Source organism: Phalacrocorax aristotelis, chromosome 11, assembly GCF_949628215.1.
Source record: "Phalacrocorax aristotelis chromosome 11, bGulAri2.1, whole genome shotgun sequence".
Taxonomy (NCBI): Eukaryota; Metazoa; Chordata; class Aves; order Suliformes; family Phalacrocoracidae; genus Phalacrocorax; species Phalacrocorax aristotelis.
Genome location: NC_134286.1, coordinates 1323758 through 1339779, shown reverse-complemented (window position 1 = coordinate 1339779; position 16022 = coordinate 1323758). Strand labels below are relative to the sequence as shown.

Here is a 16022-nt window from a genome sequence, read left to right as displayed (position 1 = left end):
AAACAACAGGTACAAAAATAGTTATTCTAAGGGCCTCTTCAAACTACCTCTAACGAAAGAGCAAATGGTAAGGTTAATGGCTTGGAACAGCTACAGGAAAGAAAAGGGAGGTGCATGAGGAATCTATTTATGAGAAAGGAAATGGCAAAAATAGAGGAATTGATCCATTGCACAAGGCTGTAAGTTGTGTAATAAGTGGCATACAAGTATCTGGACTTGACTGTAAATTTGGGGATCCACCCGTGGCTTCGTTTACTGGCTTAGTACTCTCATCTTGCAACTCCTTTTGTCAAACTGAAACTTGTTTGTCCTCTGGACAGGATGGCAAGCTGCTAGCAGCCATGGTGTTGAAACACCCCTGGTAGGATGTGGCTACTATCTCCTTGGTTGAGAAGGAAGGAGTTATATTCAAGTAGCTTTACCTTGGGAACAAGTCATTAATGTTTTTGAAGCCAGGGTGTGTAGGGCGTAGGGAGTTCTGTCTTTTTTATTGTTTTGAATTAATAACTTTGTAGTAATCTTCTTACAAAGTAGAACTATTTTTTTCTCTGAAAAAGTTGCCTGCTCAAATCGGATCACTAATTAAATTGGGTAAATATGCCTCCAGAGTTCTAAAATGCAGAGTTCTCCAACCTATTAAGAAGCATTGGCATTACTCCAACTTTGCATGGCTCTGCGTTCTTGCATTACTAGCGTGTGCTCGCTAGTACTAATAAAGAAGGCAGCTCTGGACCTTTGAAACATTGATTATGAAAAACTGAGAAGTTGGGGAGGGGTGGGTTAGTGAAGGCTGCTGAACTAAGGCGCCTGCAAGTGTCAGCCCCTTTGCATAAGTAATAAGCCTTTTTGAAGCCCTCTGAGCTCTATGATTGTGGTTTGAAGGAGACCTCATTTTTTAGATACTATCCTTGGGAGTAATAAATCTGATTCTCTACCACTTGAGGGAGGAAGAAAGAAGCCCTAGTTTATATAAAGATGCCTGAAGTAGGTTCTGTGACTAGATATGAGTAACTGATCTCTGGACTGATGGACATGTCCTGTAAGGAGGACCCCTCCCCCCCAGGCTGTGCTTAGTTACCCTGTGCTCGGGCATCTCTGAATATTAGGTGTTGATCAGTTGCAAAGGACTTCAGCACAATGGTAGATGTGGCTTCTCACACTTGGTCTTGAGAACCAGAAATATAAAAAACAGTGCTATGTTGCTCTACTCAGTAGGCATTACCTTTTTCAGTGGGAGCAAATGTCTTCAATGAAATGGATTTATTTTTTTTTTTAATGGGAACATTACCACTGGCTGTATGGAAGAATTTTATGTTGCTTTTTGTTGGGAGATGATCAGTCCAAATTCAACTCAAAGTAGTCTCTCTTTTGTTAACAGCCAAACAAATACATACTTGGGGCTCTGACACTACAGTATTACAGGGTTTATATTAGGATAAATCACTTGGTTTCCTTTTTGAAACTGACTCCTTTAGCATTATATTTTGTACCAGCTTTTTAGAGCCACCTCAGTCAATCTCTTCCCTTTACTTTTTTCAAGAGTAGCAGTTGGCTCTTTCAGCCATGGATACCCTGTCAGAAAACTTGTACAGAAAATGCTGCTGGAGTGGACATAGAATCAGCTTATTTTGAACCCCTTTGTTAGAAACTCTGGGCTCTTCCAAGCTCAGCATGGGGCAGAGGTACTTCTAAAAACTTCCATGTTGGTCACCAACTGCTGGAAGATTTTCTTAATGGCCAATGTGCTGCAACCAGCTTCCCTCCTGCGCCATGTTAGTAAATTGGTGCTGTGAAGGTGAATTTTGCTGGAAGTTACGTGCAGAGCACTTTTGTGCACTGGCAACACCCTCTCAGTGTCTCTGCAGCGAGGTAAGTGTCAGATGCACCCTTGTGTCACGGGCTTTGGCTTCCTGCAGCTCAGGCGCTCTCTCCTCTGCCCTTTCTCAGTTCAGCTTCTGCAAGCAGACTCGTCGAAGCCGTGAACTTTCTCAGCCTTGCCTGCTGCTGCTGTGGCTCGCTTCCCGTGGCAGCGTCTTCCTCTGGCCATCCACCGCAGCTTGGCTCCTCGGACTGTGTGAAAGCTGAGCGTGCTGCCTGCCTAGTGCCCAGCAAGGCGAGGCAGCCCGGGAGCAGCCGGTGGAGGTGGAGGGCACAGCTCTGACGGCGCGGCGTTAGGGTGTGCCTTCGCAGCGGCAGCCGAGCCTGATCTGGCTTGCTGCTGTACTTCGCAGGGAAGGCATACGGCCACGTGAGCGCAAATCTAGTTAGGTTTAGCCTGATGGCTTCCCTGACAGGGCTCGCTGGTGCTCTTGTGAGAACAGGGCTGCGCAGTGAAGCTGCGCTGTGGGAGCCACCTCCCCCCCGCACCTGCCGAGCCCCCCGTGCCGTTGGGAGTGGGGCGCAGCTCAGCCCCTTCGCGGCTTCGGGGGGCACCGGCAGAACTGTCTGTGCTGGGACGGCGGCTGGTGGTGCCTTCTTCCCAGCTTTTCTTCTTTTTATCATTCAGCCAACTTGCTTCTACATGATTGTGCTGCAATTCCAAGTGATTTGCTCTCTTGTCATTTTTAGTTCAAATGCTGACCTAAGTGTGAGATTTTTATTGTCAGGGTGCTGCTCAGCCCTGTCTGCCACTTCTTTTTAAAGGAAGGGTGTTTGTTGTTTTTTGGGTTTTTTTAAAGTGAAACTTACTAATACATGTGGTATACTTAGAGTAGAACAGTATGTTGCATGTGCGGCTACAGGGCTCTGCACATAAATCCAGTAGTTATGGACTCAGATCACATTTGTGATCTCTAGGTCAGCCAGCAGCAATATGCCCTTTCCAGGGGAATCTGGAGGATGCTGCCAGTTCCTCATGTTTTTGGTCTAGAGCCCAGTGATGTGTGTTTCGTAGCACACTACATGTATGATCTCCCCCATCTTTCTGCGAGGAGGGTGGTGGTGGGGATAAGGGGGAACAGGCCAGAAAAAATATTTGTTACTGAAGCTAATAAGCGGAGCTTCCTTTCTGTGCTTCCAGACTACAGTTCCTGATGGCTCTGCCAAGCTGAACTCCAACAGTGGTTGAGACCATTAATTGAGATTGGAGTATCCAGAGCCTTGTTCCTTCTGTTGCTGGCTGCTTACAGAGAAGCCTCTAAGCCACCTCTGCAGGTGGCTTTTAATTTAGCTCTATTATAGGTACAAACTGTCATTTCCCTCAGTAGATGGCAGTGAGCCGCAGAATTCAGCGTAACAGTGGATGAAATCTTAGTGTAAGCTTCGTGTAAACCTGCCATTTATTGCTGAGCGTTTGACTCTGATTGTTACAGTTGGGTTTTTTTGTTTTAATGACAGCCGTGTGTGTCTTGTTCATGTTACCTAGTCTGAAGCTTGTAATACTGAGCTAGTTTTAAATGGTGGTTGGGTGCATAAGGTAACTTAGTAAGCTGCAAGGTCCTTATGCATTATCTATCTTAGGTGTATCAGTATGTTCAGAAACTTGATCCATAATCTATAGCTGACTGTCCTGCGTTATGTCTTAACATACAGCAGGTGCAGACAGTTGGGATGTGTTTATAACTAGTGTATTGCTGAAAGGTACAGTCAACCTGTCTGGCTTGGTTGGAAATGACATTAAAAATGGCCCCAACTGAAAAACTGACAGCTACTTCTGCAAAGTGAGCATAGATGCTGTGTTGTCAAATGTGCAGAGAACAGGGGATGGGAAGGGAAAGTGCATTTTTTTTCTCTTAAAACAATAATGGAGGTGTCATATCTTGTAAAACATTTTCAGGTAATCATCTCTACTTGTGTCCATTTTCAGTCTTAGCAGAAGGTGACTGAAAGATATATGTGAAAGAAACTGAAAACTTCTGTAACAGCAGCTCTTTGTCTTCAGGCTCTGCACTAAAATCATTAGGGATTCTTTGAAGGGTGGGTTCCTGCTACAGGCTGTAGTTAGGTATCAAAACAAAGCCAAGACCCAGTCAGTGTCTGTAAGGGTGATGTTGTAACATGTATTCTGTAGCACGTAAGCCTTCTGGCTCACTGGTACAGAGTGCATTAAAGGTGGGCAAGCTTCCTCCTCCACTACACTATGATGACTTTATTCCAGTTGTCATAGTGGGGTGGAATGGGATGCCTTCCTTAGCCTTATTGGTCCCCCTGTGGCTCCAGCCGAGTGAGGAGCGCACTGTCCCCAGTTGTGTGGGGGGGAGGGCAGTGGGGAGGGCTGGGAAGCTCCAGGGAGCTGTCAGGAGGGTTAAGCTTTCTCTGGGGGCTGCAGTGCAGCCAGTGCCTGGGTTGTGCCTGCTGCTGCTCTGTTCCCTGATGAGCTTAGGGATATGAAAAGGCCCTCTAAGACTGCTGGAAGGGGTCTTGGTTTAATTAAGTGTAATCCCTTCAGAAATTGCAAGCGCTTTCACATGACCCGATTCCAGCCTCACCCTGACACAGAGGACCCAGGGCTGTTTCAGCAGAGCGCTGGCACTCGGGAAGGAGCCAGATGTCTTCTGTGAGTATTGCTGGTGCTGCAGGTGGGGTGGCATTACCTGTAACGCCCTTGGAAAGCTGTGCTTTGTGCAGTGCCCCGATGCACTCCGCGGGTCAGTGTGCGACTCCTGTCCTCGTGCAGGGCCAGTGTCGGCTGGCCAGTGTGGTGGGAAGTGAAGTACAGCCCTGGGGAGCGTTTGTCCTCCAGAACACTCATGTGTGTTAAGGGACAGGGGAGCACTTCCCGTTGTACTTACTATACTGTTGCTGATCTTGCTGAATGCCAGAACTGGGAAGGCTTTTAGATTATTAGCTTGCCTTATGAGATCTTGAGTTCAGAGCTCGTGCAACTCCCGCTGGATTTGATGTGCCCCTCTGGTAAGAGGTGTTGGAACTAATGCAGCAGTATCTTCACCTGCAGTAACTGCTAGGTGAACTGGTGCCCTATAGCATCGAGGGTCTATAAAGGATGGCCTGGAACTTCTTTTTAGCTGAACTTACTTTGTTTGGTAACAGTCAAATGAGCAATAAAGCATGACTTTTCCCTGTGCTGTTTTCTCCAGAAATAGTCCACTTGGTGGCTTGGACCTGGGAAGCATGAGTATCTGAAGCTTGAAGCCTACAGACCAGCAGGGTATAACGGCTTCCTTGCATTCAGGAAATCCAAGGAGGATAGAAGCTTTAGCTCAGGGTCAGGGTTTTGTAGAAGTCGATACTCTGTTGTGCTGATTCTACCTATTATTCTGACATGAATTTCCTAGTGCTCTGTTCCTGTCTCAGCTTAGGACAATCAGAATTGTCTGTTCTACTTCTTGCGCTGCTCAGTGTGCTGGGTCATTAGTACAAGTAGTACATCTGTTACTTAGTGTGATGATATCAGTCTTTCCTGTTTGTCCTGCCACATGCAGCTACAAATGTTCATCTTGGGAAGGAGTTATGGCAGCTTATTAGTAGGGCTTACTCGGAGACCTGGAAGATAACTGATAATTATTACTGCTAGTAAAACTTACTGGGAATCTCAGCGGGGCAGAAAGCAAGACTTAAAGCTGTACAGGCAGTGTTAAAATTGCTGAAAAGATGTTGCAGATAGGTGCCTTGTACCACTGTCGAAGTCTGTCTCCTGTAGTCTGCTGAATCACCATGGGAGGAGGGTGGTGGTGTCCTGTAGCATGTGAAAGCTGTTGCCTATCAAAAGGAGCTTTCTTTGGCTGCAGCTGCTCTGGGGGCTGGAACAGTGTCCCTTCCATGCAAGGGGTTCTGTCTGCGCAGGAGGTCTCGCCCTCGCTATAACGCTGTCCTTGGCAGCGGGAAGCTCTTTAATATACTCTGGTAGTGGCAATCTTTTAATTGTGCTTAGGCTGGTAGAACAATGGTAATTCCTCAAATAGAGAAGAGGAAGAGTTGCTAGGTTTCCAGCTCTTTCCTGTGGCCGTTATGAAAAGAATCGGTTAAATATGGACTATTTTCTTGAGTATTTTTTAGCTTGGTGAGTGTAAATTTGCCTGTTGAAATGTGATACTTGAATTTTCTTGTAACGTGCAAGACAGTCTCCTCTGGAAGATTTTAATAAAATGTTGCTGGCTGTTTGTATGCAAAATATTATATTAAATGACGATGGAGAGACAAAAGAAGGCTATTTAGAGGCAACCTACTAGAGTAAAACTTCTGCTAGTTTGATATAAGCAAAATTTAGAGGGTTGCAGGCACTTGGATGCAGCAGTGAGTGCATTATAAATGCTACGATAAAAAAATTCAATTAGTTGCTTTAAATGGAATCTGAGTATAAATTACTGTGTTAGGATAGTATTTTTGTAAATCTGTTGATGATGAAATCCAGTAAGTCCTCTAAAAACACCTCTGGAGTGTTGAAAGCTTAAGGCAAAAGTTTGGTAACAGTTTTGGAAGAGGGTTGTAGCGTTCTTGGGGATGAGTGCTGCCACTGGGCTCTGGGATTTGATTGCTGGCGGGCAATCTCTTCTTCTCACTATGTACTTCTATTGCTTACATCTCAGCAGTGGGCACCTTGCCTGTCTGGACTGACAGAGTTAGGCTTGTGTATGCTCAGCAGTCTAAGTTGGTTATCTTATTGAGGAGCACTTTATTCTGTTTGCGACTGAAATGATAAGCATGCTGATGTGGTTATGCTGGCTCTCAAACCTAGGAAAACCTGGTTAGGTGGTTTAGAAATACAAAGTATAAAACCTTAACGCTAGTGAATCTTGAGGCTTTTCTTAGAATAAACATTGATGGTAAACTAGATAAATGGTTTAAAAGTGCTTTGGCAGGGTGAGTCTGGAGGGCAAGGCGGACAAGCCTAAATTACAATGGAACTTTCTTCTGGGTTAGCGCTTTTTGTTGTGTAAACTTTGTGTAGCTGTGTTGGGCAGTACTTCAGCTGGAACGCCTCAGTAAAGTGGTTTTACTAAAAGTGAGACTTCAAATGAATGAGGAGGATGAAGGTGAACATGCAGTGCCTGGCACTTGCCAGGTAGAGATTATAGCAATCTGTGGATCTCTCATAGCTTGAGCTGCAAGCAGAGCATGGTAAGATCACTGAAACTGACTTGCCAATGGCAAGGTGGTCCCTGGGTATCTTTCAGAACAAACTTCTCTTGGTGCTTGGTTTTTCAGCCTTTTTACATGCTAGGAGAACTGATTTGTATTTCTGTGCCAGTATGTGGGCTCTTGAAACAAAACACTTGGTAAAGCTGCATCTGCTCGGAAGTATTGTCAGGCCCCTTATCTGCCAACTGGGAATGGAGAGCAGTGCCTCCCACCACCTGAAATGGTAGAAACCCCACTTTGTTTTTCCAGTTCACAACAACTGGCTCAGAAAAACTCTGGCTTGGTAGCTTATGGGAAAGAAATTCGTTGTATGTTGTTTCCACACCAATGAGGCTTAACAAAGCTCAGTTTTACAGCAAACTAACTTCTCAACCGAGTCTTAAATTACTATGAAACTAGTGGTTAAAATGTTGCTGGTACAGCCCAGGACATGGTTTTCCCCGCTCAGTCCGCTGACAGGTCACAGCAGTATGATATTGAATGTGTTAAAACGTTGCTCAGATCAGGGAAGCCAGCATTACCGGGGTGTGGTTCCCTAAAGCACAAGCCTGTTTCCTGTGGTATCTTAGCTCATGCTGTCTTCTAAAATAGCATAGCCTGAAGTTGCAAGGGCAGACCCTGTTCAAGACTTTGCTGCTCCTAAACCTTAGGTTGCTACTCATTTTGAGCACACGGGGCTGCTTCTAGGGGGAAAAAAAGTATATCTCTTCATATTGAATGTATTAATTGAAGGATGATAACTGGTCAGATAGCTTAAGTGCATTTAAGTGAGTGACAGTGAAAGAATTTTGCTGGGTCCAGCATGGGACCTTATTTTACTGCGCTAACAAGGATGCGAGTCTTACAAATAAGTATTATTCATGAATTATGAGGATACTTACTGAAGAACCTTTATTTTAAATTTTATGGTTTGATCTGCTCTGAACAGCTTAAGCTATTTGGGCACAGGTTGCAAAGAGCTGCCACAAATATCTCAGTTCTGTTTCCTGGTGCTTCCTCTGTGCTCAGATACTTCAGTGTTCAGTCACTTACACAGATGATATCAGATAAGAGTAGCTACTGTGTTTTATCGATGAACAGTGGAGTAAAGAGGCTATTTTTCTTTCGTGGTAGCTGGTACATTAATGCTTTGGATGAACAGGAAAGACTAAAACAAACAAAAAGCAACCTGTTGCTTGACAGCTCATTTAATGTAACCCCTCTTATATTTAAACATGGCTTATGGGCATCTTTGCTCTGACTCGTAGGTGGGCTGGGGCAAGTCAGGCTTACATGCCAGCACTTTCTGGTAGAAGAGACTGCTTCCAAGTATAAGTAGCAAAGCTGTTTTGGGGAGCATTCAGCACTTCTAGCAAGCAACTGGATTCCTGGTTCACCAAAGCACTGTGCAGTTAGCCATTTGTCAACATCTAGGACCTGAGGAGGATGGTTTTGGGAAGCTATAGCAAGAGAACTTAAGGCAACTGCATGCTTTTGAAAGCTGCTGATTTTAAACGAAGCTTGATTGCTTATGAGTTTAGGTCGTTTGCTCTTTCCTTGCTACTTCTATGGCATGTTTTTTCCTCAGTTTGACTTCATTGTGTCAGAAGGTTCAGAGGGTTTCAAAAGCAACTTACTCCTGGTCTGCTTGTTCATGATATCTGTGTTCCAATAATGTCTAAATAGCATTCCTTATACATGCACCAGTTAGAACTGCAGCTGTTCTTTACTTCAGCTTTGCTGTACTAAGCCTGCCTTTAACCTCTTACAGAATGTGCCTACATTTTTAGCTAAACTTTAAACAAGAAAACCTTTAGGCTCATCATGAGGGGATACTGAGTACAAAATAGTGGTGCGCCTATGCTCAGGTAGGCTTTTTGGGAGATTTCAAAATGTATTTGGATGTAGTGGTGTCTTTTGGCATTTGACTTAGACGGAACTAGAAGAATGCTTCTTGCTTATGGAAGAAAAAACTGGTTGTAGCTCTCTTGCAGTCTGCTGCTGCTTTCTTAGTAAACAAGATGTGAAATCTGTCCATATAGTAAGTAGAAATACAGGGATCAGAACTGGCTGTGATCATAGCAGTATTGAGTGGTTCCTTGAATACTTCTCTGCTTTGGCTTTTTTGGTCTCTAGTGTCATGTGGCTAGCTTATAGTTTAAATGTGAGTTTGAGTTATTCTTACTAAAACTGTTCACAGCATAATTCCCCCTCCCCCCTGAGAGGCTGGTGGAGTGTGCTAAGAGGACTGATTGCACTGAGGAGCAAATAAATTAGGAGTTGTTAATGTGGGGTAAATGCTGTTGGCAAGAAGAACAACTATGAATGCAAGGCCTGTATGCTGGGCTTTGGCGCACTGTGAATATCTTGTCTGTAGAACTTCAAATTTTGACCCTTTGATTTGATGGAGGAGCATTGAAACAGTTTGATCTAAAATACCTGCAGCTTGTGTTCATAAATTGTGAAATATCTTTACCTTTTTCAGTTGATAGCTATGCAAGTAGAAATTAAGTCTCAGACAGCTTGCTGTACTTGCAGGCCTTGCTTTGCCTGGTCAAAAGTTATGGCATCTGTCTTCAGGCAGGAATAGTCCTATCTCTACTCCTAAGCGTCTACATGGTGTTTTCCAATAATGATCAGGAGTTGTGAATGGAATTGGCTATTTTCTACACAAATCCTTGAGGTGAAATGCCTCTGCTGTTTAACTTGCTTCATGAGAACTATTGGTGAAAGAGGTACCGATGTCTTCCTGCTCCTCTAGGATGAAACTGCAAACTTCCTTGCTGCAATCTCTTGCCACTTTCATTTTACATGTGACAGCATGATGGTGAGACCTTCCTGTCAAGATGGTGTGTCATCTTCCTTCTGGAAGACCATTCATGATCTTACTACTTGTGTCTAAGGCTAATATTGTAATGAAATATTGGCTGCAGTATTAGATTACACCTAAACCATTTCTGCAGTATTTAGACTTTCACCTCCCTGAAAGAATTGGGAAGCAGTAGGCAACTATATAGAGATACTTCTACTGCTTTGATGTGTCTGCACATAGTAGTGCATATGTTAGTTCAGCATGTGTCCTTTTTGCTTTAGTGCATGAGGTCATCCTTGCATCCTGTCTGCTTTGTACCCACAGCCACTGGAGCATGTCGGGATTGTGCCTCATTTCTCCAAATGCCCATGGAGACTGGAACAGTATTGTTAGTATCGATTAGTCTTCTGTAGCAGGCAGAGTCGTTAATTCTTCCAGGGACTTCCTTGACATTCATCCTTCAAATGGAAGGGTTGGATGTCTGGTTGTGTGTACCAAGGTTGGAACATCTCTGCTTTTGTGAAAGACACCAGAATGTTCTATATTAGAAACTGAACTTCATAAGCTGTAAATGGCTGTCACATGTGACGGTATATAGATGGGAAGATTAGTTGAAACAGAGAGGATAAACTCTTACATTGTGAAACAGGAAAGCTGTATTCTACAGGGAAACTGGGAACACTCTGCTGGCAGGGCAGATGACTTCATAACTGCTGACAGTGAAGGTCCTGCATGCTTGGGAGCTGGTCCCTGGCTGTAGGCAGATGTTGGTTTTCATTATTGGGTAGTGTCACTTAGTGTGTGCATTGTAACGATGCATCCTCTGTCTTACAGATCAGTGTGCGTGTTACCACCATGGATGCTGAGCTGGAGTTTGCCATCCAGCCCAACACTACAGGGAAGCAACTCTTTGATCAGGTAAGTGATGGAGGTGCAGAAAATCTACAGTTGGTACTGATAGTGTGATTCTGTTATGGCAACAGCAAATGATTTCTAAAGGACTTCAAAGATAAAGTGACAGTGTATATAATAACTTCAAGAGAACTCAGTGTAGTACGAAATTATACCTCTTCTTTTTCTCCAAGCTACTGCATTTTTTTATCTCCAAGAACGTGTTAGGAGCTAGTCTTACCTCTAATGAATTGAATTGGTGCTATAACTCATAATAATAATTGGAAAGCAGTAGATATCTTCAGTCATAATGCATAAGATAATAAAAGTCGTATGAGGGAGCTAGTAAGCTATCTTTGGGTAGCTTACTTGCAAGCATTGTGTAATTGATTTCGAAGAGTCGGTGTCTAAAGCAGGAGAGGTGTATCTGGGTTTCAAATGTTGCTGCAACCCTTAAGAGCAGGTGAAGTGATATTCTATACTCCCATCAGGCCCTGAGGGAAATCCTAAGAGAAGTTATGTACTGTACTGTATTAGGCTGTCTTTAGTGGGTGCTTCAGCCTTCCTCTGCATTCACTGGCTAGGTGAATTTCCTCCTACTCCGGTCCAAATAGAAGCAGGGAGGCATGTGCAGCACAAAGTTGGAGCAGCTGAAGACAGACATCAGTTGCAGCAGTTGAAACTTCGACAGGGTCCACTATCTGTTTTGCTGTAATCTAGAAGGCACGGATTTGCTACTTGGAGGAAAATCTGAACAGTAAAACCATAGCTTAAAGAAAAGTAAAATGAATCTTGGATTAATGACAAGATGAAGGAACTGCCAGACCAGATATGTCAGATATGGGTGCGGTTCAGTAGTGCTAAGCGTTCTGGGGCCAGCTCTACAGAGTACCTATCTTAATGAAGAGAGAAATTTAAGGGCTTACCAACCACAGAAGTCAGCTATTTCATTTGGGGCCAGCAAACCTAATTGAAAACCCCTTTTTTAGATGTTTAACCACAAACTACTACTTTCTTGTATACTCAGCTGAATGATTCAACATAGGATTTTATGTTGCTCATTGCAGCCCAGCCCTGAAATGGAGGGAAAAGAGTGAGATCCTAGGCTTTACTGAAAGACCATCCTTTCATAATAGGAAAAGCAGAAAGGCTTTCAGGAAAGTTCCAAGCTGCAGCGTAGTTCTCGGCTGTCTGTGTGTCACTACATAGTAGCTCCTACATATTTTAGTCTTGTGTGGTCTCAAATCTGAGTTTTTGATTGTTAGAAGTGAGAGCTGGATTGTGTCCAGAATCCATGTGTGCAACATGGTACTCCACCACAGTTAGATCTTGGGGGTATGTCACCTCAGCTTCGTTGGCATGTGCTCCCAAGTTCATCAAAAGGTGAACTGTTTTTCTGGAGGGCGTGTTGTTCATGTGGATGCTTCCCATGATTGTTTTTCAGTATCTGGTTTCTGACGTTATCCAAGCAAAGGACCAGGTGATGAGAAGTGATATATTACTGAAGTCAGTAGTGTTTTTAAACTGCACATGATTTTTTCGGTCGGCTCTACACCATCCGCAGCTTTTGCTGCAAACTGACGTTATGATGGCAGACTTGGGCTTCAGCAGCTTGTCTCTGAGAAGCATTTGATTGTGTTTACAGTATGAGAACTCCTCATGTCTTAGTAATTGATTTCACTCCTTTGTGTCATGTTCTCAAACAGCTGCATGTTTTCCTCCCTGCAGTGTGTTTCACACAGCACCTGTCTAAACAGAAGTTTTCGGGTTTTTTTTCCGTAGTAAACACTGTGCAAAAGGAGAAAACAAATGCTGTTGCAAAGCTAAGTTTCTAACTTGCAAATGTAAATGAGGCAGTGTTTACTTCGGGTAAATTGGACTGTAGGTAGAGCTCAAAAGAGGAAATACAGTTGGGGGGGAAGTGTCTGAAGCTAGCTGTTAAACATTTGATATCTCTGAAAAGTCGGGTGGACACCATCTCCTTGTACTGCCATATATCACAGTCGCTGGAGTAAGAATTACTAGCACCCAGGAGTTCCTTGTGGAGGTAGTGATGTTGGTCACCAACAGGGCTGGTGCTGAAATGAATGTCCTAGAGCCTCACCGGTGGCAGATGTCCAGGCTTTGACTAAATGATTAGTCAAAGACTTAGCACAACAGTGGTAGGTGGTGTCAGTGTGGTACCATCACAGTCATGGTGATAGAAAGACCTAACCCTCTGCCAGGATTTGAGAGCGTTGTGAGCAGTAAGGTAGGGTGTTGGCAGTAGATGTGGGTGTGTCAAATATATTTCACCTCTAGCATGAATAAGGAGACTTGGAGGCCACTGCTGAATGGGTGGATAAGAAGCCTAATCCCAGCTTCTGTTGCTGCCCTGCAATCTCATCATTGGCCCTTTACAATTAAGGAAACTAATTGCAAAGGAGGTAGCTATTCAGCTCCTGCCGTAATGGGAAATGTTTCCTCTTGGTTTCTGAATGCAAGTATACAACAGATTGTCTGTCAATGTTTTTTTTAATGGAAAATTTAAGGCTCTCTTCTATTGCAAAAGAGGCTTGATACTCAGACTAGCACATAAAGGAAAGCAAGTACTTATTGTATATGGGCACGCTCAAACAGATGAGTGAACTTTGTGTAAAGAGCTAACTTATACCAAACTGAAACATGAGAGCCTCTAGTGAGCTGACGGTAAATAGTGAACTTGGTCCCTTTAGTTTGGGGATGGGGCTTTGAATATATTGTCAGCTGGCATATATCAAGTATGTTTCAAATGGCTGAGCTGTTTGTGTGGATTAGTTGCTGTAAAGGGATAGTGCAGACCTGTTCTCCCTGCTGACACTGCTAACAGGGTCTAAGCAGTGACTGCTGTCTGACTCATAATCTGTTCACTTGATCTCAGTTTCTATCCTGAGGTGATCTTGGGGTCCCATGATGGGGCGCGTAAGAACAAAGTTATGGCTGTTAATTTTATACTTCCCTTAAACTATGTTGTGCTCCTGGAATTGCAAATCTAGTATTTTCTGCATGATGCTGGCTCTGAAGAAGGAGCTACTCTCATCAATGCTTGCTTTTTTTTTTTTTTTGAGGGAAGGGAAGGTTCCTCTACAAAGCAAACTTACGGTTTTGCTGTTGCAGCACATTGACCTTCTGGTGTGAAACCTGACTTTTGACTCTTTCACAGAAAAATTTTAAGATATCCTGCATGTTTTTGCCCTGGAGTGCCCTTTCTCTTTGAGCTGTCAGTTCAGAGTTAAGTAAAAAGGAAGCTGCTAAGCATTACCAAGGTTTCTAGCTGCACAGCTACCTTGATGCATGCTGCTGACTTTGTTCAGAAACATTTAGGCAGTATTTTTTCCACCTGTTGTGTATAAAGGTAGACAAACATTCATTATGCCGCACATAATTCTGACCTACTCTGAATAGGATTCAGAAGAACTTTAGAAAGCTTCTGCCTAGGTAGCAGCTTCACGAAGAGGAAAAGTTCTATAGTAAAAGCATCAGCTGCTGAACTCCAGCACTTACTGATTCGTGAGCAAAAACAGTAGCTCTGCTCCCGTTCCTCAGCTGCTAGTGACAGATTAAAAGAAGAGCTTGAGGATGGGTTATACCTGTCGCAGGTGCTGCTTATCCCACAGGCCTGATTACTTCACAGGTACCTTGAAATACTGCTTTCCTGGGGATGCAGGTCACAGGTACTGCAACAGTGATAGCTGCATGTTTTCCTCCTCTGACCCTTTTCTGAATCAGACTGAAGTGCAGTCGGACTGGAGACTAGTGTGTAAAACAAAGTGTTGCTTTGCCTTGTACATCTCCTACTAAATGATGAACTGTTTCTCTGGTAAAAATGCTTAGCTACCTATTGCTGTGGATAGCTCTGAACTTGTGTCCCTCCAATCTTTTTTTTTTTTTTCCCCTCCCCTCTCAACCTTCCTTTTTTTTTGGGGGGTAAATTGATTCTAGCGTTTATAAGTGAGATTTTGGCCTGTTGGGGGGGTGAGGGGGGCTAGCCTGTACCTTGGGCAGGGAGAGAGGTAGTTACCTGGCTTGCCTGAGTGCTCCACAGCTGGCTGGCTGGAAAGCTTTCACAGAAATGACCTGGTTCAGTGGACACGGCATTTTACAGGCTCCTCAGGCAGGCTGCGTGCAGACCAGTCATAAAACCCTGAACGGCTTTGACTTCTACGGTATGAAAACATACGCCCTTCTTCTGTGTCCCCCACATGCTGTACAAGGCAGCTTCTCAAATGCTTTGTTTCTGATCACTTCTGACCTTGGATCCTGCTGGCGCCTTGTTCTTTCATTCTCCTTCAGAGCCCCGTATTCCTTGTAGTCTCTGGTACAGGAGACTAGCTGTCGGCTGTAGTAGCTCTGTTGGATGGTGAATGCAGTCGATGGGTGGGGATCTCTACCCATTCGATAGGCCTTACATCAGGATCTTTTTAACAATGAGCTGTGGTTACTGAACTGTTCAGTCAGTACTTCCTTCCCCAACCTAAAATTAATTCAATTTCTCCATTTTCAGAACAGATTTGTTTCTCAGAGATGTGCTTAGTGCTCTCTGACCATGTAAACTTCAGTCCTTCTAACGCTAGCTTTTGGGCATTGCAAAGTCCAGGAGATGAGCTTCAGCATGCTGTTCCAGAAGAAGCTTTTACAGTAACCAAAAGCACCCAGTCTCATTAAAGGTGATCTCTCTTCAATTAAGAGCCATGAAGCCAAGCCACAGGTTAAGGAGAAATGTGATATTATAAAAACTTTAATATCTGTCACTTCAGACAGCATGCGGCCAACCAATAGGAGGCTTTTCCTCAGTTTTGTGAGATTTTGGGATCAAAACTATAAGCTTTTAATAGAAAAGTGCACTCAGCTATGCATTGAAATTTTAACAATAAGCATCTCTCTCTGCTTCCTCTAAACCCAGTCGCTGATGCTGTATTTAATGTTCAGCATTGAGGCTAATATGTAGTGGAGTGTGTGGGTAATTTTTTATTTTTTCTGTTTAATTCTTAAAGAACCTACAGATTTCACTAAGAGCTCCTAAGATTGAGTTCAAGTGCCCTGCCCTGGCTGCTTATCTGCTGCAGTGCGTTTAATGGTTTTGTAGGGTACCAGTTTGTCAGTCCCTTCTCTCATGGTTGCTAAAGCTTACAAAACAGGCTGACCAAATCCCTCTTGACTTTTCTGAGTAATGCCAGCTGAGTTGAGCTGTGTTCAGAATAAAAGTCGCTGGTCTTTCATGGCCTGTAAACTGAGCTTTGTGAGGAAGGGGACTGCAGAGAAGCCTCTAGTCCTACCTAGTAGT

The 16022-nt window shown here is 43.8% G+C and overlaps 1 protein-coding gene across 1 annotated transcript in view; it reads left to right on the top strand.

Annotated features, from left to right (window-relative positions):
- The window catches only part of MSN (moesin), a 48627-nt gene that overhangs the window by 17054 nt on the left and 15551 nt on the right, over nucleotides 1-16022 (top strand). Inside the window, exon 2 of the mRNA XM_075106544.1 lies at nucleotides 10664-10747. Within this exon, the coding sequence (XP_074962645.1) occupies nucleotides 10664-10747 (84 nt within the window). The remainder of the gene's footprint in view (nucleotides 1-10663; nucleotides 10748-16022) is intronic.